This window comes from Heterocephalus glaber, unplaced genomic scaffold, assembly GCF_053883595.1.
Source record: "Heterocephalus glaber isolate CG9 unplaced genomic scaffold, H.glaber_assembly_v1.0 deba00001479, whole genome shotgun sequence".
In the NCBI taxonomy this organism is placed as follows: Eukaryota; Metazoa; Chordata; class Mammalia; order Rodentia; family Bathyergidae; genus Heterocephalus; species Heterocephalus glaber.
The window spans coordinates 10,184,971-10,206,817 of NW_028258316.1; the positions used below are offsets into that span (position 1 = coordinate 10,184,971).

At 41.6% G+C, this 21,847-nt stretch overlaps 1 protein-coding gene and 1 long non-coding RNA gene across 8 annotated transcripts in view; one reads left to right on the forward strand and one right to left on the reverse strand.

Moving 5' to 3' along the window:
* Golga1 (golgin A1) overlaps positions 1-21,847 on the forward strand; it is a 62,961-nt gene that overhangs the window by 23,090 nt on the left and 18,024 nt on the right. For all 6 annotated transcript variants that reach the window (XR_015439741.1, XM_087182753.1, XM_087182757.1 and 3 more), the window contains 3 exons: positions 10,058-10,183; positions 12,199-12,294; positions 21,179-21,274. Coding sequence is in view for 5 of the 6 variants with exons in the window: in XM_087182753.1 (XP_087038879.1) it covers positions 10,058-10,183; positions 12,199-12,294; positions 21,179-21,274 (318 nt within the window). In the remaining variant the exon portion in view is untranslated. The remainder of the gene's footprint in view (positions 1-10,057; positions 10,184-12,198; positions 12,295-21,178; positions 21,275-21,847) is intronic.
* Positions 329-15,702, reverse strand: LOC147826084 (uncharacterized). 2 transcript variants are annotated; one of them, XR_015439748.1, is made up of 3 exons: positions 12,303-15,702; positions 8,758-8,949; positions 329-8,459 (listed from the first exon to the last, which is right to left on the reverse strand). It is a non-coding gene; the product is annotated as an uncharacterized LOC147826084 (long non-coding RNA). The 2 variants fall into 2 exon arrangements; XR_015439747.1 differs by having other exon boundaries at positions 329-8,949.

Below are 21,847 nucleotides of genomic sequence, written 5' to 3' on the forward strand. Positions count from 1 at the left end.
TTTTTTTTTGGTGCCGGGGATTTAACTCGGGTCCTTGCACTTGCACAGCAGGCGGCAAAACCACTGAGCTAAATCCCCAGCCCCCTACAGTCCATTCCTTCTCAGGTGACAAAATGTCCTCTATCAGATGCTACCACCCACTTCTACCTATTGAAAAACATATATCTCAAATAAGGCAGAAATTTAACAGCATATTATAGTTCAGTAAGATTTATGTTAAGTTTATAGCCCTGTCCAGCTAAGTTTTACCATATTTAGAGATACCTAAATGGAAATGATTATATTTCTTGTTCATACTTATATAGTAAGTGATTGAGCTAGATTCTAACCGTCTTTTTTTTTTTTTTTTTTTTGGTGGTGCTGGGGATAGAACCTGGGGCCTCAGCCATGCTCACCAAGTACTCTACCTCTGAGCTATGTCTGCAGCCCCCTAACTTAAGTCTTACTTGCCCTTCTGTTACCTCACAATAAGAACCACCTGATAAATACATCTTACGTGAATGAACAACTATGATACAAGGTTTCTACCCACAATGAACTTAAAGTCTAGACACAAGTATTACTCTCCCTCAGAAGCTTACAATTTCATTATAGAAATCAAAATGCCTGTACCTACAAGAAAAAAAAAATTCATGAACTCAACAAGCCCTAAATAAGTAAACTGCAAAAGACATGCTGTGGGAGGGGTAAATTTCCAACCCAGGGGTCCAAGAAGTCTTACTGGAGGAAGTGGAGTGTCAGGGATGGGTAGGACAGCAGGAGACAGAGAAGGGAGAACAAGAGTCCATCTGAAGCTGTGGACCAGGGACATCATAGGTATACAATTTTGGGACTCGGGGGACCCTTTGATAGAAGTACCATCCATCCTTGGAGAACTATTCATTTTTTTTATAACTGGAAAAAAGAGGCTCAAGGAAGTCTAGACTGTAGTCACAGAAAGGCCCTCATTATTGAGCACTAAGTGTGCTAAGTTCTGTAGGGTGTTAGAAATCCTAGCTGAACATTACTGCCCTTCCCTCATTTGGGGCTTATAGTGTAGATGGGAAGTCAGGTTTTAATCAGTACTTATATATATAGTTGCTAACTTTGAGGGGTCTGAAGGAAAACTAGGTGATTTAGGATTCTATTACAGGAGTCTTACCAGACCTAATCTTGGAGTCACAGAACCCTTCCCTTCAGGAGGAAGGGAATGCCGCACATGGAGGGGAAGGGGTGATGGGAAAGAATTTCAATCGGAAGAGTGTGAACAAAAACCCTGAGGCAAATAAAAAGTCTAGCACATTCAGGGAACTGGAAGAAGGCCAGAAGGGTGCCGTGCAGAGTGAAGGAGAAGAATGAATGACTCTGGCTGTCAGGAGCAGACACACTGAAAGGGCCTTCCACTTAGGACATTGTTGCGGTTGCCCAATCAGATCTAGAAAATATTGAGATTGATGAACTTGCTAATGCAATAGATAAGGGAGGAGGAGAGCAAGAGAAAAGGGAGGGTTAGGGATTTCCAGGTCTCTGGCTGGAGCAACTGAGTGGCTGGTATTGCCAGTCATTAAGCTCATTAATTATAGAAGAGGCAGTATTAGTGTAAAGATCATGAGTTTGGAATTGTCGTTCGTTGTTGTTGTCCCTCTTAATACTGAGTAGATATAAAATAACATTTATAAAATATGAATAAGGATGGGCCGGGGATTTAGCTCAGTGGTTCTAGTGCCTGCCTTGAAAGCACAAGGTCCTGAGTTCGATCTCCGGCGCCTATATATATATATGAATAAGGTGGAAAGTGTAACAATACAATGAATCGCCTTATATCTTACTCCCCCAGGTTAAGAAAAGAGTAATGCTTATCTCTGAGGCTTCCTCTGTGTTCTTCATTATTCTATTCCATTCCTTATTACTCCAGAAGTAAGCACTATCCAGAAATTGTTTTCTTACCATATCTTATTCCTAAACAATATTTTCTTTCTTATGCTTATTAATGTGTAAATGAAATCATATTACAGATACTATATTCCAAAATTTATTTATTGCCAATACTATGTTTCTGAAAAGCATTTACATGATAGTTACAACTATAATATATTCTTTTCTCAACTATATAGTATGGACATACCAACATTTATCCATTCTGACGATGGACACTAGAATTGTGTCTGGTCCTTCCTGTTATTGACAAGGCTGCCACGAAACTTGGTCATACTGTGCAAAAGAGTTTACTCCAGACTGTGTATGAGGTGTGAAAAGCATGGGTCAAGCTGGGTATTATGGTACACACCTGTAATCCCAGCACTTGGGAGGCTGAGACAGAAGGGTCACCATGAGATTGAGGCCAGCTGGACTGCATAGTGAGTTCAAAGGCAGCCTGACCTGCATAATGACCCTGTCTCAAAAAAAAAAAAAATGCATGGATCTTGTGATATCTACATTGGCAACTTTAGTATGTAATGCTCAGGTTTTTTTCCCGTAGTAGTTGTAATTATTTATATACTCCCACCAGTAGTTTTTCTCCCTATTAAGGTGTGAAATTGTCAAATCTTTAATTTTTTTAAGTTTGGTGAATATGAAATACCTCACCATGAGTGTAATTTGTCTTTTCCAGATTACTAGTGAGGATGAGCATCTTTCATGTTTATTTGGTCATTCACACTCTTCCTGTGAAGTGCTGCTTAAATCTTTTGGCCATTTTTCTGTTGTTTTTCTTTTTCTCATTGCAGGAATTCTGTTTTGTTTTACTGGCGATTGAACCCAGGCCCTTGTACTGAGCTACCATCCAGCCAATTTATTTTTTTAATCTTTTTTTTTTTTTTAGTACTGAGGATTGAACTCGGGGTCTTGCACTTGCGAGGCAGGCAACAGAACCACTGAGCTAAATCCCTGGCCCGTCATCCAGCCAATTTTTTTTTTTTTTTTTTTTTGGTACCAGGGATCAAACTTGGGTCCCTCTGCTTGCGAGGCAGGCGGCAGAACCACTGAGCTAAATCCCATCCAGCCAATTTTTAATTTTCCATTTTATTTTATGATTGGGGGCAGTAGCTTGCTAAGTCCCTAACTTGCCCAGGCTAAGCTCTGTGTGTAGCTCTGTGTGAAGTCCCTGGGTTAAATCCCTTGTATCGAAGAAAAAAAACAAAAAAGTGATCAGTGCTTAAACTGATGTACAGATTCAATACAATTCTAATCAATATCCCCACAGAATTTTTCCAGGAGTTTGATAAGCTTTATGTGGAAGAGCAGTGAGCCAAAAATAATGAAGATACTCCTTTTAAAAAGCACTAAGTTGGGCCAGGGATTTAGCTCAGTGGTTTCGATGCCTGCTGCGCAAATGCAAGGACCTGAGTTCGATCCCCGGTACCAAAAAAAAAAAAGCACTAAGTGGGGAGATCTATTTTTACTGACACCAAGATCTGTGATCCTTCTGCCTCTATCTCCCAGAGTGCTGGGATTACAGGGGGGTGCCACATGCCTAGCTAGGAATTCTTTATGTAGATCATGGCCACCATGATCCTTTGTGAGATGTCTGGGTTGCATATGTCTTGTTCCGGCCTTTGGCTTGTCTTTGTACCCTCGGTGGTATGTTCATATACTCTTCATTTCAATGTGTGTACTGAACTTTATATTTTCTTTTAAGTTTGCAGTTTGGTTTTTTTAAAGAAATGTTTCTAGATCCAGGATCATGGTGCTATTCTCCCAAGGTATCTGAAAGTTTTATAGTTTTGCCTTTTACATCCAAGTCTTTACTGTGCCTAGAGTGTGATTTTGATGTGAGAATGGGATCTACATTCAAGTTCGTGTGTACCCGGGATACTCCTGGGTGTTGGCAGGTGTGCCACTGGGATGTTTGCACCAACACTAAACAGTACCTAGGTAAGTCCTAGTGTCAGTAAAAATAGATCTCCCCACTTAGTGCTTTTTTTAGGAGTATCTTGATTCATTTTTGGCTCATTGCTCTTCCACATAAAGCTTATCAAACTCCTGCAAAAAATTCTGTTGGGATATTAATTGGAATTGGATTGAATTTGTACATTAGTTTAAGACGCATTGATCACTTTTTTGTTTTTTTCCTTCGGTACAGGAGATTTAACCTAGGGTCTTCACACAGAGCTACATCCCCAGCCCCTTTAAAGGATCTCACTAAGTCACCTAAACTGGGCTTGAACTTGCCATCTTCCTGCCAGGGTGCTGGGCTTGTGCCACCATGCCTGGCTTAGCTCTTTATTAATAATGAATCTGTAGATTCTTTTGAGCTTCTTTTATTATAGCAGTCATATCATCTGTGCCAGTGTTTTGGGGGTTTTTTTTGGTTTGGTTTGGTCTGGTCTGTTTTGGTACTAAGGCTTTAACTCAGGGCCCTTGCACTGAACTACATCTCTAGTCCTTTTTTTTCACTTTGAGGTAGGGTCTCACTAAATCACTAAGTTGTTTACGCTGGGCTTGAACTTGACATTCTCCTTCCTGAGCCTTCCAGAGTCCTGGGAATACACGCATGCACCACCATACCTACTATACCTGGCTTGTTTCAGATTCACTAAAATGTCAGATACGGTTCTGAGTATGATTTGTAAAAGCAAACACCCTTGGTTTATTCTTGCTACCCAATATTTTTCCAACAAATATTTTATTTCCTATGGATTTTTATCAGGTTAAGGAAGTTTCCATTTTTTCTAAGCGTTTATCAGCCTGACTTAACATATGTCAAAATACATTCTTTTCTGATTACAATACAGTAAGTTTTGAGAAATGCACACCCATGGAACCACTGCCACAATCAAGATATAGAAGTTCTCACTCCAGAAGTTTCCCCTCCACTGGGCATGGTAATGAATGCCTCTAATCCCAGCACTTGGGAGGCTGAGGCAGAAGCATTGCTGTGAGTTTGAGGTTAGCCTGAACCATATACTGAGACCCTGTTTCCAAAAAAAAGTTTACCCTATGCCCCCATCAATCAATTTCCATCATCAACACCTGGCAGCCACTGACATCCTTTCTATCACTATAGATTAAAGTAGTTCAGCTGGGTGTAGTATAGTGTGCCTATAGTCTCAACTACTCAGGAGACGAAGGCAGGACCATCACAGGAACCCAGGAGTTTGAGTCCAGCCTGGGAAATGTAGCAAGACCCTATCTCAAAAATAGCCTGGTGTTGAGCCTGAGATTTACCTCAGTGGTTCCAGCACCTGCCTCGCAAGCGCAAGGTCCCGAGTTGGATCCCTGGTACCAAAAAAAAAAGAATAGCCTGGTGTGGTAGCACACACCTGTAGTCCTAACATTTGGGAAGCTGAGGCAGGAGGATCCCCACAAGTTCAAGGCCAGTATGTACTACTTAGACTCTGTCTCAAAAAAACAATTTAAAAATAAATAAATAATTTAAAAACCAAAAATAAGTAAAAGATTAGAGTAGTCTTTCCTAAAGTTTCATACAATATATATACACTCCTGTGTGGCTTCTTTCATTTAACATTTTATTTTTGAAATTCACTCATTGCTGTATGTACAGTACAGTAGTTTATTAGTTTTTGTTACTGAATCATAAGTGGTTCCCTTATTTGGACATGGAATTTGTTTCCATGTTATTTTTGATAGACTTTTGGGTTATTTCCAGTTTTTAGCTTTAGTTCAAATTAAGCTGTTATGAGCAGTTATGTACATGTGGCATATTTTTTTGAAGCCAAACCTTTATTGGTACATTTTAGTTATACATAATGATAACATTCATCATAAGGAATTTGTACCTGTACCTGATACAGCTTGTTGCTTCTTTTTTTCCAATTCCCCCACACATACTCCCTCCCACCTCACTTCCCCTCCTTATATAGAAAAGCTTTGTTTCAGTTTTTTTCTTCTGTTCTCTTTTTTTCCTTATCCCTTCTTTCCCTCCCCCCTCCCTTGTTCCTCTTCTCATTTGAACATTTTCTTCCCATTTCCCAATATTTATTATACATTTTAGTCCTTATTTCCACTTTCAGTTTCTCACACCAGACAAACAATGCAGTATTTAAACATGTGTGTCTGATTTATCTCACTTGAGAGTATGGTCTCAGGTGCATCCATTTAGCTAGAAATGTCTCATGTTTATCCTTCTTTATGGAAGAGTAGTATTCCATTGTATATAAAAACAATCTTTAATCCATTCATTGGTTAATGGGCTGTTTCCAAGATTTAGCTATTACAAACTGTGCTGCTATAAACATGAATATGCATATATTGCTGAGGTATGGTGCTTTCATTTCTTTCTGGAAGATACCAAGAAGGGAAATAGCTGGGTTGAATGGAACTCTTAAGTTTTAGTTTTTTGTTGTTTGCGGGGTGGGGGGTGGGGTGCACCGGAGATCGAACTCAGGACCTTGCACTTGCGAGGCAGTCAGTGGTACCATTGAGCTAAATCCCCAGCCCTAATTTTGAGTTTTTTGAGGAATCTATATGGCATGTTTTCATTTAGGTAAATAATTAAAAGTGAATTGCTGGGGATCGGGGATGTAGTACAGTAGTGCCACGCCTGCCTGGCAAACACAAGGTCCTGAGTTCAATCCCCAGTACTGGGGGAAAAAAAAGTGGATTGCTGGCTCATATGATAAACATGTTGATCTGTATGAGGAAGTGCTAAAACTGTTTTCTGAAGCAGTTACAGTGGACCCTTTACTTACGAACTCAATTCATTTAAGAGGGCTGGTTGTAATTCAAGTTGGTCAGTTGAAGGCTCAGACTCCTCTACACAGCCTTCAAAGTCTCTCTCCTGTGTACAGGCAGATCTCAGAGTCCTTAGAGAGACATTGGCCCAGGAGTTCTCAATTAACCCCACACAGGAAAGGATGTTGTAATGTTCCTTCCAGAACTCTTTAAGGGTAAAATCTGTATCTGAGACCATCTGGAAGCACAAGCAGCTGGCATTCAGGTCCTAACTCAAGACTTTGGTCATAAGTTAAAACTAAAACTGCATTATAACCCAAGTTGTCTGTATGTCAAACCAGTCGTAACTCGAGGGTCTACTGTATGCCATTTCACATTCTGCCAGTGTAACAGTTCAGGTTGTTTCAACATTTGTGTTCACGCGAGTGTACAGTGATGTCTCATTTTAATTTCCATTGGTGATGTAAATATCCTTTCTACTGCCTTTTGGCCTTTTGTATATCTTTTGTAAAGTGTCTTTTGTTCATGTTTATTGAGTGTCTTATTATTATTGAATCATAATGGATACAAGATCTTTGTCCAATATATGTATCACTAATATTTCCCCATGACTGGTTTCCTTTTCATTTTCCTTAGTATATCTTCTAGAAAACAGAAATATTTAATTTGGGGAAGTCAAAAATCCAATTTTGTCTTGATTCCTGTCCTCTGTACATCTGGGTACTAGGTACTTAAGTCTTTACCTAACTCAAAGAGCTCAAAAAATTTTCTTCACTGGCTTTCAGAATATGGTTTATGGGCCCGTCTAGAGGTTTGTGAGATCAGAACTACTTTCCTAATAGTGCTTAGACTTCACTCTCATTCTCTCCTGAGTCATTTTCTAGAGTCTGCCTGACTTATGATATTGCAGTAGATTGAAAGCAAGATGTATGAGAATCCAGATGTCTTCTATTAGGCAAGATACTAGATTAGCAAAGAGAAAACAGTGCCACTCTTAGTCACTAAAGACTTTTTGTAGGCTAGTGTGATGGTGTGCGCCTGTAATCATAGCACTATGGAAGGTTGAGGCAGGAGGATTGCCAAGTTCAAACTCAGATTAGTAGTGACTTTGAAACAAGACCGTGTTTTAAAACTAACTAACCAGGGCCAGGGATGCAACTCAGTGGTGCTGCACCTGCCTGGCAAGTGCAAGGTCCTGAGTCCTTCGTACAAAAAACACATTAAGTAACCAACTAAACAAATAAATGGCTGGAGATATAGCTCAGTGCAATGACCCTAGGTTCAATCCCCAGTATTGAAAAAAAAAACAAAAACAAAAAAACCTTTTTGCATTAGAAAGTATAATTTTTTGTAAAAATAGGGCATTTATGTTAATTTAGTAAATTTAAGCTAACATGTATTTTTAAGTGTTCTGAATCTGATTTTTGGTGGATTTTTTTGAGGAGTAGGAATCAAACCCTGTGGACACTCTCCCACTGAGATACGTCCCAGCCTCTTTTTTTTTCTTTTTTTTTTAGACTCTCAGTAAACTGCCCAGGCAGGGGCCAGGGATTTAGCTCAGTGGTTCTGCCACCTGCCTTGAAAGCTAAGGACCCGAGTTCAATCCCCGGAACCAGAAAAAACAAACAAACAAACAAAAAACTGCCCAGGCAGGATTTGAACTTGCTATCCTCCTGCCTTGGCCTTCTCCATACTGGGATTACAAGCATGTACCTGAGACAAGGTCTTGCTATATAGCTCAGGCTGGCTTCGATCTCGTGGCAATCCTCCAGCGTCTGTCTTCTGAGTGCCGGGATCACAGCCGTTTGCCACCATGCCCAGCATGCTTTAATCTTTTGTGTTTAGATCTAGAATTCATATTGAATAATTTTTAAGGATAGTGTATAAAATAAAGGTAGAGGTTCATTTTTCCCTATATATAGATGTCATTATTCCAGTACCACTTGTTGAAAAGATTAAGAAACCCCTGAGAGGGCTGAATATGGCCATAGCTGTTTGCTTTCTTTCCTGTCAGTTACCCCCTCTTGTGTTACCTGCCTTGCACACTAGTACCATTGAGCTCAGCATCTGAGCCACAGACATCAGGGTTCCTCCAGCTCTGCTGCCCTCCCCTCTCCTCCTGAGCACAGTGAACTTGCCTACTACCTTTTTTCACATGTTGCCCTTGACTCTCACCACCCTCCGCTGGGTCGGTCCATTTCTTCCAAACACTGGATCGCTCTTGCCTCTGACATAGCACGTTGCATGTCCCTCTGGTGCCACATGGTTGCATTGCTTCATTATCGGTTGTATGTATATGTCTCCACCAGCAGCTTTGTTGCTTCTGTGGCTCAGGATCTTTGTATGCCCAGACAACAAGAGATGGAGTTTAGGCCTGATAAAAGTTTATTGAATTGTGGGCTTGTAAGTCAACTCTTCATACACTCCCCCCTCACCAGCTACCTTGGTTGTCCCCCCTGTGAGGATGGAGAATGGCAAATATTTCTTCCCCAAACCCTGGGCCCAGGTTGCTCCATCCTCTTGTACAGAGAGATTGGCCGGGCTGCCAGCTGAACACGAGTCTGTACTTGCACTGGAACTACAGAAGCCTGCCTGGAGAGGATCAGTGGAGCAGAGTATGAGAGAGGGTGGGAGGCAGGTGCCATGCTACCATTCTGGGGGAGGAGAATAGGCATCCTCAGTGGGTGCGAGATCCCCATTAGGGATCTGAGAACTTCTATATTCAAAGCACCCTGGATCCTCTGTTGTGACAATGAGCAGCTTTTTTTTTTTTTTTTTTTTTTTTTTGGGTATCAGGGATCGAACTCAGGACCTTGCACTTGTCAGGCAGGCAGTGGAACCACTGAGCTAAATCCCCGGCCCACAAGCAGCTTTTGAGGATTGGTCATAGTGAAAGGAACAAAGTTAGTCTATCCTGTCACTACCACCACTGCCATCATTGCTAAAGAGATGGAATAGAGTAAAGTGCACACTGTTGGTCTGGGCCAAGGCCTGAGATGCACACAGCTATGCTGGGTCCCTGTGCCTTAAACCTGGGTGAATACCATTGTTTTTTTCTCAAGTTCTTTCATTGGCCTTAAAGCAGCTACATTGGTGTCATCGCTGCCTCATCCAGACCCTGGAATTTTTAGGTCATTTCAGGGCAGACCAGGAGCTTCTCAGGTAGGACTGGCTCTACTGCCTCTACCAGAAAGATCATGGTTTTGTTCCTTTCTCCACCATCAGTTGCTTAAATTGGGGAGAGTACTTGCTTCTTGCCACACTGGATTTGAGTGTCACTGGGTTCTAATCTGACATCTTCTGTGTCCCATGTTCGGGAAGATTTCCTTCCTCAGTGTTTTTCTAGGATGCAGTTGAGCACAGAATTTCAAGGAGGCCCCAAAGGAGACAGAAAGGAAAGGAGCTAGGGCTTATAGTACAGCTTGCTCTCTGCTCTCCCCTGCAGGTGACTGCTGAAACTCAGGAGAAAGAAAAACTCATCACGCATTTGGAAGAGAAGGTTGTGTCCTTGGAGAGGAGATTGGAGCAGAACTTATCAGGAGAAGAATATGTGCAAGAACTCCTGAAGGAGGTAATTTTCACTCTCCTTGTGCTGGCTCATGTGGGAAAGGCAATGGTGACCATCAGTCCTGGAGTTTCAGAGCTGAGGGTCAGCAAATAGCTTGGTGAGAAGATTGCTCTCTTCAACTTTGTGTATTTGTGAGAGTTTTGGTTTTTTTGGATATGGGGTTCTCGTATTTCCTAGCCCAGCCCTGAACTGAACTCAAGCAATCCTTCTGCTTCACTCTTTTTTTTTTTTGGTACCGGGGATCGAACTCGGGTCCTTGCGCTTGCAAGGCAGGCAGCGGAACCACTGAGCTAAATCCCTGGCCCTACTTCACCCTTCTGAGTAGCTGGGACTACAGGGGTGCATCTTCATCCCTGACTTTTCCAGCTTTGGATTGTTCTGCTTGCATCAAAACAGTCTGTGTGCCCTGCCCATTCCTTAGGAAAAAGGAGAGCTCTGTTCCGAGATGTGTGTGAATGGGTTACACTGGATCCCCTGGTGATTTAACCCCCTGCACTGTGTCTTCATGTACTGATTCCTGCCCACCCTGGTGCGTGCTCTGTTGGGCAAGGAAAATGTTTGCCATCTCTCTTTGGCATGAGCAAGATGAGCTCAGGGCCAGGCATGTAGCTCAGTGGCACTGCACCTGCCTGGCAAGTGCAAGGTCCTGAGTTTAATCCCCAGTAACCGAGGGAAAAAAAAAAAAAGAGCCCAAGCAGTGACTCTCCTCATCTGAGGGCCTGCTGGGCAAGTGACCTGTTGCCCAGTGGCATAAGTGAATTCCTCATCAGGTCTGGGCCTGATCTCTGCCCCATTCTCCTACACCTTCTCTTCTGTCCCAGTGACTGGCCTCATCATGATACAGGTGACAAAGCTAAGGCCTTAGGCTTATTCTAGTGTAGCCCCTCACTTTCTATCTCTAGTCAGTGTCTCCAAATAAAAAGGGGCTGAGGATGGAGCTCAGTGTGAAGCCCTGGTACCAATCTATAGTACCCAAAAAAAAGGAAAAAAGAATGGTAATTGGAACATAGTAGGGCCTAAGTTACATCAGCTATTCATATTATTATTGTGACATCATCATTATTACAAAATTTACAGAGTGCACAGGAATTTCTTGGGAGTTTGTTTAAAGTATTTTCAAAGGGCCAGGGACTTAGCTCAGTGGTTCTGCTCCCTGCCCCATAAGCACAAGGACCCGAGTTCAATCCCTGGAACGAAAAATAAATAAGTATTTTTGGGCCGGGGATTTAGCTCAGTGTTTCCGCCGCCTGCCTTGCAAGCTCAAGGACCCAAGTTTGATCCCCAGTACCAAAAGATAAATAAAATAAAATTTAAAAAATATAAAGTATTTTCAACCCAACCCCTGAAATTCTGATTTCACTAAGCCTGGAATAAGGTCTCAAGTTGTACAACTACCCCCAGGTAAATTTAATGCCAAAGTTTGGAAGACCCCACTTTAAAAAATGTTGCCCACAGAATAACATTCAGACTTTTTTCCTGCAGCATTATAAAGCCTCTTTTTATCTGGCTCTTTTGCCCAACTTTGTAATCTCATTTCTTTTTTTTTTGGTACCAGGGATTGAACTCGGGTCCTTGCACTTTTGAGGCAGGCAACAGAACCACTGAGCTAAATCCCCAGTCCCTGTAATCTCATTTCTTGACCTAACCCCATCACTTGGGCTTTGGGAGTTACAGTTCCTTGAAGGCAGCAAGCTCTTCTCTTCCCAGCAGTCACCACCAGCCTGCCTCCCCAGCCACTGGCTGCCTAGGACTTAGGAAACTCCCACTTGCCATGGCCCTGTCTCTCGCTCTGTGTGCTGCCCTTGCAGCCTCTTACTGCATTAGTTATTTGACCCAAACTCAGGGACAAAAGACTGCCAAATTTATCTGTGTGCGCTTTTTGATCTATGAATTGAATTTCTATTTGCTGGGTTGTTTTTGTTTTTTTTTATGTCCCCTGTACATGTGTTACAGGGATCAGTAAATAGTTATTCAACAGAAAAATGACTACTTTCCTTTGCTCATCTTTCAACTTACAGAAAGCAGTTGCTGAGCAGAATTTGGAGGATACCAGACAGCAACTGTTGGCAGCCCGAACCAGCCAGGCCCAGGGCATCAGCATCCTGGAGACTCAGGTACTCACCTTCCTCAGGGCTTCCTAAGTCTGGGTGGTGACCTGTCTGAATGATCTTTCATGGGGTAGAGAGTTATTTTCTTCACTCATGCCTCATTCTCATCATTGTTCCACATAAAGTTGTTCTCTTGATTATTTAGCTCCTTTTATTCCCATTGGCCTCCATCCTGTAGGAAATCATATGAATGTGGTTAATGCAGACCCTACCTTAAAATGGGTAATATTGCTTGATGTACATGTTTTTTTTGTTGTGTTTGCTTTTTTTGGTACTGGGGATCGAACTCGGGTCCTTGCGCTTGCACAGCAAGTGGCGAAACCACTGAGCTAAATCCCTGGCCCCCATGTGTTTTTAATTTGTGTAAATGTAAATGACATAGCTATGGATAGGTCTTCTTTGTTATTTTCAGCTGTCCCATCTCCTGTATCTGTCTCATAGTGCTTACCTACTTCCTAGGCATTTATCTATTACATGGCAGACACTCAGGTTGCCCTTCTCTTCCTGTCGCCTCTAGTTACCCTCCAGTGAACGCCGTGTTCCTAGCTCCCTAACTCCCATAGAATGCTAGACAGTGTGACTGAGTAGGATGAGATTCTTCCCAGAAGAGCTGTATCTGGCTGTCCTACTTTTTTGTTGTTGTTTTTGCTTTTTGCTTTTTGTTTTTGATACAGAGGATTGAACTCAGGACCTTGCACTTGCAAGGCAGGTGCACTGCCACTGAGGTAAATCCCTGGCCCTATCTGGCTGTCCTCCTGCAGCATGCATGAGGGTACCTAAATCTGTATTTCTGCTTTTTTCTGTCGTTAATATTTCAAAAATCAGTGCCACAAACAAAAAAATTATTTTACGTATTTCCCAGTCGATGTCTTATTTTCTTGGCTAAATTATTTTTTTAATTTTTTTAGGTTTTTTTCTTTTGAGACAGAGTCTCACTGTGTAGTTCAGGCTGGCCTTGAACGCACAGTAATCCTCCTGCCTCAACCCCTGAATGCTACAATTGCAGGCATGCACCACCAAGTCCACCTATGACTAAGTTAATAATTTCTAGAACCCTAGAGTTTATGTTGATACTATGATAGAACCTTACTTTTATGTCTTTTGGTTTTGGTTGTGGTTTTCGGGTTTTTGAAACAGGGTCTCACTATGTAGTTCAGGTTGGCCTTGAATTCATTATGTAGCCCAGGCTGGCCTTGAACTCAGGGCAGTCATCCTGCCTCAGCATCCTGAGTGTTTGGGATTACAGGTGTCCACCACCACCTTGGCTCTGTTAGTTTGTTCTTGGATATTTGACCATCCTGAACTCTTACTCTAATAATTGTGTAATGTCTTTTGTTTGTCCTAGGCAGATAATTATATCTTTAAGTAGTGGCAGCTCTATCTTACCCTTTTTAATCTCTTTATCTCATTCCTTTTTCTGCCTCATAGCATTTGTAAGGATCTGCAGTTCTGTATTAAACAGTAGCAGTGATAGTGGTCATCCTTGTTTTGTTCCCAATCTTAAAGGAAATTTGCCTGAAGTTTCTTCATATGGTATCATTGCCATATGGGTTAGGACCACAAGTAACTGGCAACATACCACAATTCTTTTTTTTTTTTTTTTTTTGGTACCTGAGGTTGAACTCAGGTCCTTGTGCTTATGCAGCAGGCGGTGAAACCACTGAGCTAAATCCCGGGCCCCACACCACAATTCTTTATCTTTGCCAAAAGCTTACATTCCAAATAAGACCTATAGGCCATCATATAGAGTATAGATAGTTTAGTATAAAATGATAGATTTTCTACTTCCAATTTGACATTTTTCTCTTGGATTTATCCATCTAACCTTGGTTTTTGTTATGGCTTATGTTTAGATGTCCCCCAAAGCCTCATGTGGTCATAGGTGGGGCTTTTTCAGAGGTGGCTGAATCTAGAGTGTGTGATGCTGGAATTGATTCATGGTGCAATGCTAGGATCAAGGACACTAGGATTAAGGGTGTGTTACCTGCCCTAATTGCCTGGATAAGATTTAAGGGATAGAAAGGACTGTGGTCATCCCTTGCTTGCTTTGCTGCCTTCTGCCCGGCATGTACTGTTTCTCCTCTGAGATTCCTGTCTGCCACGCTACTCTGCCTTGGAGCCAGCCAATTATGGACTGAAACCTGCACAAACTGAGGTATATAAATCTTTCCTCCTTTAACTTTGGATGTCAGCAGAAATCTAGATGTCCGGGAAGATAGTGTAGTGGTGAGCAGTAGAGAAAAAGCCTTTCCAAGATTTGGTGCCCTGACATTGGAATATAGCAGCACAAGAAGGAGAAGAAAGAGGGAAGTGGGTCCCTAGGACCCAGGAAGTATCTGAGGCAAGAATTGAAGTCCACAGGGAGAGCAAAGAGAGAGACTTCAATGAAGAGGAAAAGTAGCGGTCTCTCCCAGAGCCCTAATACTTGGCAAGGAAACGGCAGGCCACACAGTGACTACTGGGGACCCCAAAGGCCTCCACAGAAAGACGCACCAGTGGAATGGAGCAGTGGACACACTGGACTGCAACAGCTGTTGAGTTATCCAGGTTCAGGGCAATTGGCCAGTAACCATCTTGGAGAGGGGCCAACTAAGCTCGGAACTCAGAATAGCTGTGGGCGAACCCCATCCAGTGGCTGCAGGTGCCTTGGTGCTGGTACTGAGTTCAAGACAGCGGGAGGCCAGGGAGCGGATTTGAAGCCAGCAGGAGATACATAGATTGTTATAGACTCAAGGAATCCCATTCCAGCCTCATAGCCAGAAACCAGCCTGAAATTCAGAGAAACTAAAGGGGAAGGCTGGCTGGGATCATCCTCTACCCCACCATGAAGCTGTGGCTGGTTTGCTGGGACTAATCATCTTGGCTCTAGACTCTGTTTGCCCATGTTGCCTGCTAGTGACAGCAGAGACATATCTTGAATTGGACATTTTGGGAGTTTTTATTTTCTTTCTTCTTTTCTTTTTTTTTTTTTTTTCCTCACTGGTTCTTGTTCTGTTTTGTTTTTTCTTGATTGTTTGAACATGGCTACTAGTTTTTTGTTGTTGTTGTTATGTTCTTATTTTTATTTTTTCCCTTTTCTCTTTCTCACCTGGCTTCTTCACTAGTTTCCTAAAGTTTGTCCTCCATCCTTGCTTCTGATCTCTTCCTCTTCTGTTTCTGTTTTTTACCCCCTAACCCCCTTTAAATCTTGTCTCCTAAGGGTAAAATTGCCATAGTAAGGGTTTATTTATTACATACAATTTTCAGATTTGTTCTAAATTTCATTATTATAACCACAAATCTAGTTCATATAAAGGTGGCAAATTAACAGTTACCACAAGGGCCAGGGATTTAGCTCTGGTTTCCCTGCCTGCTGCACAAGTGCAAGAACCCAAGTTCGATCCCCGATGCCAAAAAAACCCAAAACAAAACCAGTTACCACAGTTTGTCATTTTCTTTTTTTTTTTTTGGTACCGGGGATTGAACTCGGGTCCCTGCACTTGCGCAGCAGGTGATGAAACCACTGAGCTAAGTCCCCGGCCCCAGTTTGTCATTTTCTAAGGTGGCAAATTTATAGTTAACACAGTTTGTCACTTTCTAGGCTGTATTAGATGCTATTGTTATTGTCGATTGTACTACTTTAGCCAAGGTGACATAATTGTGCTAATCAGTTGTTCTTCCTGGTATACCAAGACTGAGATTGCCTAAGGGTCTTAAAAAATAAAAAAAAAAACCTATAGGCCAGTGCCAAAGTACTGGGAGCTGGGCCAAGTAGGCAGAAACTTCTCATCCCCAATAAATAGAAGAAGTAGGATCTTGCAATAGACTTAAAACCCAAAAGCCAGCTACACCTAGAAGACACTTCTTTTTTTTTGGTACCAGGGATTGAATTCGGGTCCTTGCGCTTATGCAGCAGGCAGCGAAACCAAAGCTAAATCCCCAGCCCAAACACTTCTGAGAAGTAGTCATTTCTTAAGGGTTCTGAATACTGGCAATAAAGCTACTCACCATAAGCAATTTATAAGCATCAAGCCAGGAATTAAACTTAAAAAAAAAAAGAAAGCAAATGAGAAGACACTTAAACAAGTTGCAACCCCTCCCTTCCAGGCTTTCAGCTCACCAAAGGCAAACTCCAGGGGCAATGAGGTAGAACAATCCAAAAGCCACCCACCCGGACTCTCTGAAGTGGTAACAGCAGAAGTAACAAAGCAGATGAACAACGCCCTAGAAAACAATCAAAGTAGAAATAATTTTCCAGATAACTACAGAGATGGTGACCAGAATGAAAGACATGCTTAGTGACTCTAGAGCAGAAACAGATTAAAAAAAAAAAAATAGAGGCGCTCAGAAACATGACGGAAACCATAAACACCCAGCATAGGGAAGAAATGGAAACCATGAACACCCAGCATGGAAAAGAAATGGAATCCATGAAACAGATTCAAACAGATACCCAGGAGATTAAAAATCCATTGAAAATGGGGTGGGGATTTAGCTCAGTGGCCCCACACCTGTCTTGCAAGCACAAGGCCCTTGATCCCCAGTACTGGAAAAAAAAAATCCATTGAAAGTATACAAAACAGAATGAGCCAATGTGAGGATAGACTATCAAATATAGAAGAAGGATTCTGATTAGCAATCATGAAAAGAGAGATTTCTTAAAAATAGCAAGGGACCATGAGAAATTAATCCAGCAGCTACTAGGTGATGCAAAAAAGAATAACATACGATTGATCAGAGTCAATGAAAAAGCAGGAAATAGCACTAATGACATAAAAAACATGTTCTCAGAAGTAATGGCAGAAAACTTACCAAATAGGGAAAAAGAATCTGACATAAGTGGGGCATACAGGAATCCAATTAGCCATGATCAAAAAAAAAAACTTCCCCAAGGCATATAATAGTTAAGATTCCAGATATTTAACCTAAGGACAGAATATTAAAAGCTGTTAAGTGAAAAGAAACATCACCTATAAAGGAAAGCCCATCAGAATCACAGCCAACTTCTCAGTACAAACTCTCAAGTCAAGGAGATCTTGAAGTATTTCAAGCCCTAAGGGAAAATATCCTCCAACCCAGACTGATGTACCCTGAAAAATCTATCTTTCAAAATTGATGGATAAATAAGATACTTCCATGACAAAGAACACCTGAAGAAATACATGACCACCAAACCAGCGCTCCACAGTGTTCTGAAGGATATTCCAGAAAGAGATAACAAAGATTACAACTACATGAAGCACAACAGAATGAATCCACCAGACAAGGCAAGAAGTTAAACAGAAAAGGAAAGAAGGAAGCCAACAATAGGAAAATAACATGACAGAGATAAGACAATACACATTAGTTGTAAGCATCAATGTTAATGGTCTCAATTCACCAATCAAAAGAAACAGCCTGAGGGCCGGGGATTTAACTCAGTGGCACCTTCTCTGCCTTGCAATCACAAGGTCCTGGGTTCAATCCCCCGCCCCCCCATGCTGAAAAAAAAAAGAAAGAAACAGACTGGCAGAGTGGATCAAGAAGCAAGATCCAAGATCCAACAATATGCTGCATACAGGAAACACATTTAATTCAAAAACAAATTCATAAACTGAAAGTCAAAGGATGGAAAACAATATTCCACATGACAGGGACCCAGAGAAAAGCAGGGGTAACTATTCTGTTTGCAGACAAAGCAGATTTCAAGCCAAGACTGATTAAGAGAGACAAAGAAGGTCACTACATCCTTGTAAAGGGAACAATCCAAGAGGAAAAGATAACAATCATAATAGCTCACATACTAGTACATAGAACATGCTTAAGTAAATGCAAAGGAATTGAAATTATCTCATGCATATTATCAGACCATAGTGCAATAAAATTAGAAATTAATAACAAAAGAAACCAGAAGAACTTCATAAACATATGGAAATTAAATAACACCCTCCTGAACAACGAACGGGTCACAGATAAAATTAAGAAATCAAACAATTTCTACAATTAAAATGATAATCCCAATACAACATACCAGAACTTAATGGGACGCAATGACAGCAGTCTTACAAGGGAAATTTATAGCGGTGAATACCCATATCAGGAAAACAGAGCAGGCTCAAATAACTTTGGATGTCGAGTATTTTGTCCCAGCCACAAGAAAAGTAACTAACGTAGTTTTCTAATTTATTAGCATTGGTACCTTGAACTGTATTACTATATACTATATTGGCATAGAATAACACTTATGATAGTATTTTTTAATTTCTCTTGCTCCCTTGTCTCTAGAGCTTATTAACCACTTAGCAGTTTACCCCGAGCATCACTTGGACAGCACATTTGTTTACATATTGACTATCCCAAGCCATTGCTCAGGCAGGTGTCATTTCAAACAGTCAATTCTTGTTTGGAATAAATTTGATAAAGTTGTTGTTTTTATATTTCCTGTTATTTTATAAAAATTAAATTTAAAATATGGAATTTTTGGTCATCCTGTATTTAAGTAATTGGACTGGTAAGTGGTTAATTCACATATTTGTTTTTTGGAGACAGGGTCTCGCTATGTAGTTCAAGCTGGCCTTGAACTCACTACATATCCCAGGCTGGCCTCAAACTTGCAGTGATCATCTTGGCTCAGCCTCCCAAGTGCTGGGATTACAGGTGTGTGCCACCACGCCTGACTTTTTTTTTCTTGATAAGTTTTGCCAGCAGTCTGTCACAGGATTGGGCAAACTGTGACCCTCAAGCTAAGAGTTGCTGGGAGACGTGCCTCTTTGTTTCCATACTGCCTGTGGGTGCTCCCTTGCTGTATGGCAGAAAGGAGTAATTTTGACAGTGACCGTACTGTTAACTGGCCTTTTACATAAAGTGTTTGGCAGCATCTGAACTATCTTATGGAAAGAAGAAGATTTTGGTTTCATCTGCTCAAATTTTTATTCATTTCCTCCCTTGACTAATTTTTTCATTCCTATTTCTTTAGGTTTGCTCCATTATTTTCCTAACTTCTCACGTTGAATCCTTAGCTCATTTCTTTGTCTTTTTTATTTTCTCATATATATTTTAAAATATATTTTACTTTGAAGACTATCTTATTATAATTTGGTTCTATTTCTGAACACAGTGGACCTTTGACTTACGAACTCAATTTGTTCACGAGGGCTGGTTGTCACTCATTAGTCAATTAAAGGCTCAGGATCCTCTACACAGCCTTCAAAGTCTCTCTTCTGTATTCAGGCAGATTTCAGTGTCCTTAGACTTTGGGCAGGATTTCTCAGGAAAGGATGTTGTAATGTTCTTTCCAGATCTTTTTAAGGGCTAAATCTGTATCTGAGACCATCTGGAAACACAAGTGGCTGGCATTTGGGTCATAACTCAAGAGTTTGTAAGTTAAAACTAATTCCGGTTGTAACCCAAGTCATTCATATGTCAAGCCAGTCGTAACTCGAGGGTCCACTGTATTAATGATTTTTATAGTAAAATATATATAAAATTTACCATTTTAGTGACTTATAGGTATACAATTCAGTGGCATTAACCACATTCATATTGTTGTGCAACCATCATTATTCATCTCTGGAAATATTTCATTTTTCCAAACTGAAATTTTGTGTGCATTAAAAATCAAACTACTGGGCCGGGGATTTAGCTTAGTGGTTTCGCTGCCTGCTGCGCAAGCGCAAGGACCTGAGTTCAATCCCTGGTACCAAAAAAAAAAAATCAAACTACCATTTCTTCCCACCCCAAGACGCTGTGAACTACCATTCTACTTTCTGTCACTGTGAATTTGAATACTCCAGGTATGTTACATAGGTGGAACCATACAGTGTTTATCTTTTTGTATCTGGGCTTGAAGCATGACCGTGCAGGGTCCCTGGACAAACCACTAGACACAAAGTAGGAGCAAATCAGCTTTTTATTACCTGGCAGCTCCAAGCGATTCAAATCACCTCAAGAGCCTCAAACAGAAGTTTACTTCCATTTTTATATCTTTATATTTCTATGGGAAGGGGGAAATACCAACTATAGTTGCTGGAGAAATAGCCATCAATCTAAGCATAATTACATAAGCAGAGGAGCAATTAAGGAGGAACAAGGAGGTTTGACAGGGGCTAAGATCATCTTGCTCTAGTTATTTGACATAGCAATGACTATAGTTACAATATGTCTTAGCAAGCATAGTAACACAGTTAACCCATAGTTGCCCACTTCTCCACCATGAGACTATTTCCACCCTCAGGCTTATTTCACTTAGCATAATATCTTCAGAGTTCATCCATGTTGTAGCATGTGTCAGAATTTCCTTCCTTTGAAGACTGAGTAATATTCCATTGTATGAATATACCACATTTGTTTATCCATTCTTCCATTGCTGGACGTTTGGGTTGTTTCTACTTTTTGGGTCTTGGACATAGTGCTACCATGAATACTAGTGTACAAGAGGGTTTTTTTTTTTTTTCTTTTTTGGTACTGGGGATCAAACTGGGTTCCTTGCGCTTGCACAGCAGGTGGCGAAACCACTGAGCTAAATCCCCGGCCCTAGTGTACAAGAGTTTTATGTGAAATCACTCATCTTCATTTCTCTTAGGTACATACCTGGCTGTAGATCTGCTGGGTCATATGTTAACCCTGTATTTAATCTTTCAAGGATGTGAGTATTTTGTTTTGTTTTGTTTTTGAGACAGGGTCTCACTATACAGTTCAGGCTGACCTTGAACTCACTGTATAGCCCAGGCTGGCCTCGAACTTGGGGAGATCCTCTTGCCTCAAGCATATGAGTTTTGTTTTGTTTTTAGGTTTTGTTTTTTGGGGGGTGGGGGATGAGTGCTGGGATTACAGCTGTGCTCAACCACACCCTGCTCCTGGTGCAAGTTTTAAAGCCACAAATTGAACCTTGCTCAGCTCTGGATGAGCAACAAGAACACCTGTTTCTCTGCAGGTGAAGGAGCTGGAGCAGAGTCTGCAGGCCTCTGAGGAGAGACTCAGACAGAGCAGTGACCTTGCAGCCACCCAGGAGGTGCAGATCCAGCAGCTTGTGAGTGCTGACCATGCTGCACACCTGTACAGAAGTCTGCAGCAGTGTCTGCCCCTGACCGCAGATACAGTTGCTGTTTTGGGGGCCAGAGCAGATTGAGGACCTGGTCCAGAGCCCGAGTTACTCAGAATGTGGAATGACTGGCTGATTGCCCCTGACTTGTAGCCTTCAGGGCTGCCCTGTTCTGAGACATTTAGAGGCTGTACCTCTGCAAGGGCTCAAGCCTCAGCTTTTCAGAGAACAGGTTGAGACGGGTGAGAAGGTGGCAAGGGCTTGGGCAGTCATCAGTGCCCCAAGGGGGCTGAGTTAGAAGCTAGAGAAATCTATTTGATTTCCTGTTGTCACGCTGAGACACAGTGCTCACTACTTTGTACATTCTTCGATTTAGTGCTTGCAGCACACCTGAGAGGCATGCACTATCATCTTCATTCTGTAGAGGAGGCAGGTTCAGAAGGTTTGGTCATGAACTCATGGGTTCCCAGCCAGCAAATGGCAGGACTCACCTCCTTTTCATGCAAAGCTTTGTTCTTCACCACTGTGTTCTACTGCTGCCTGGGGAAAGCCCAAGTGATC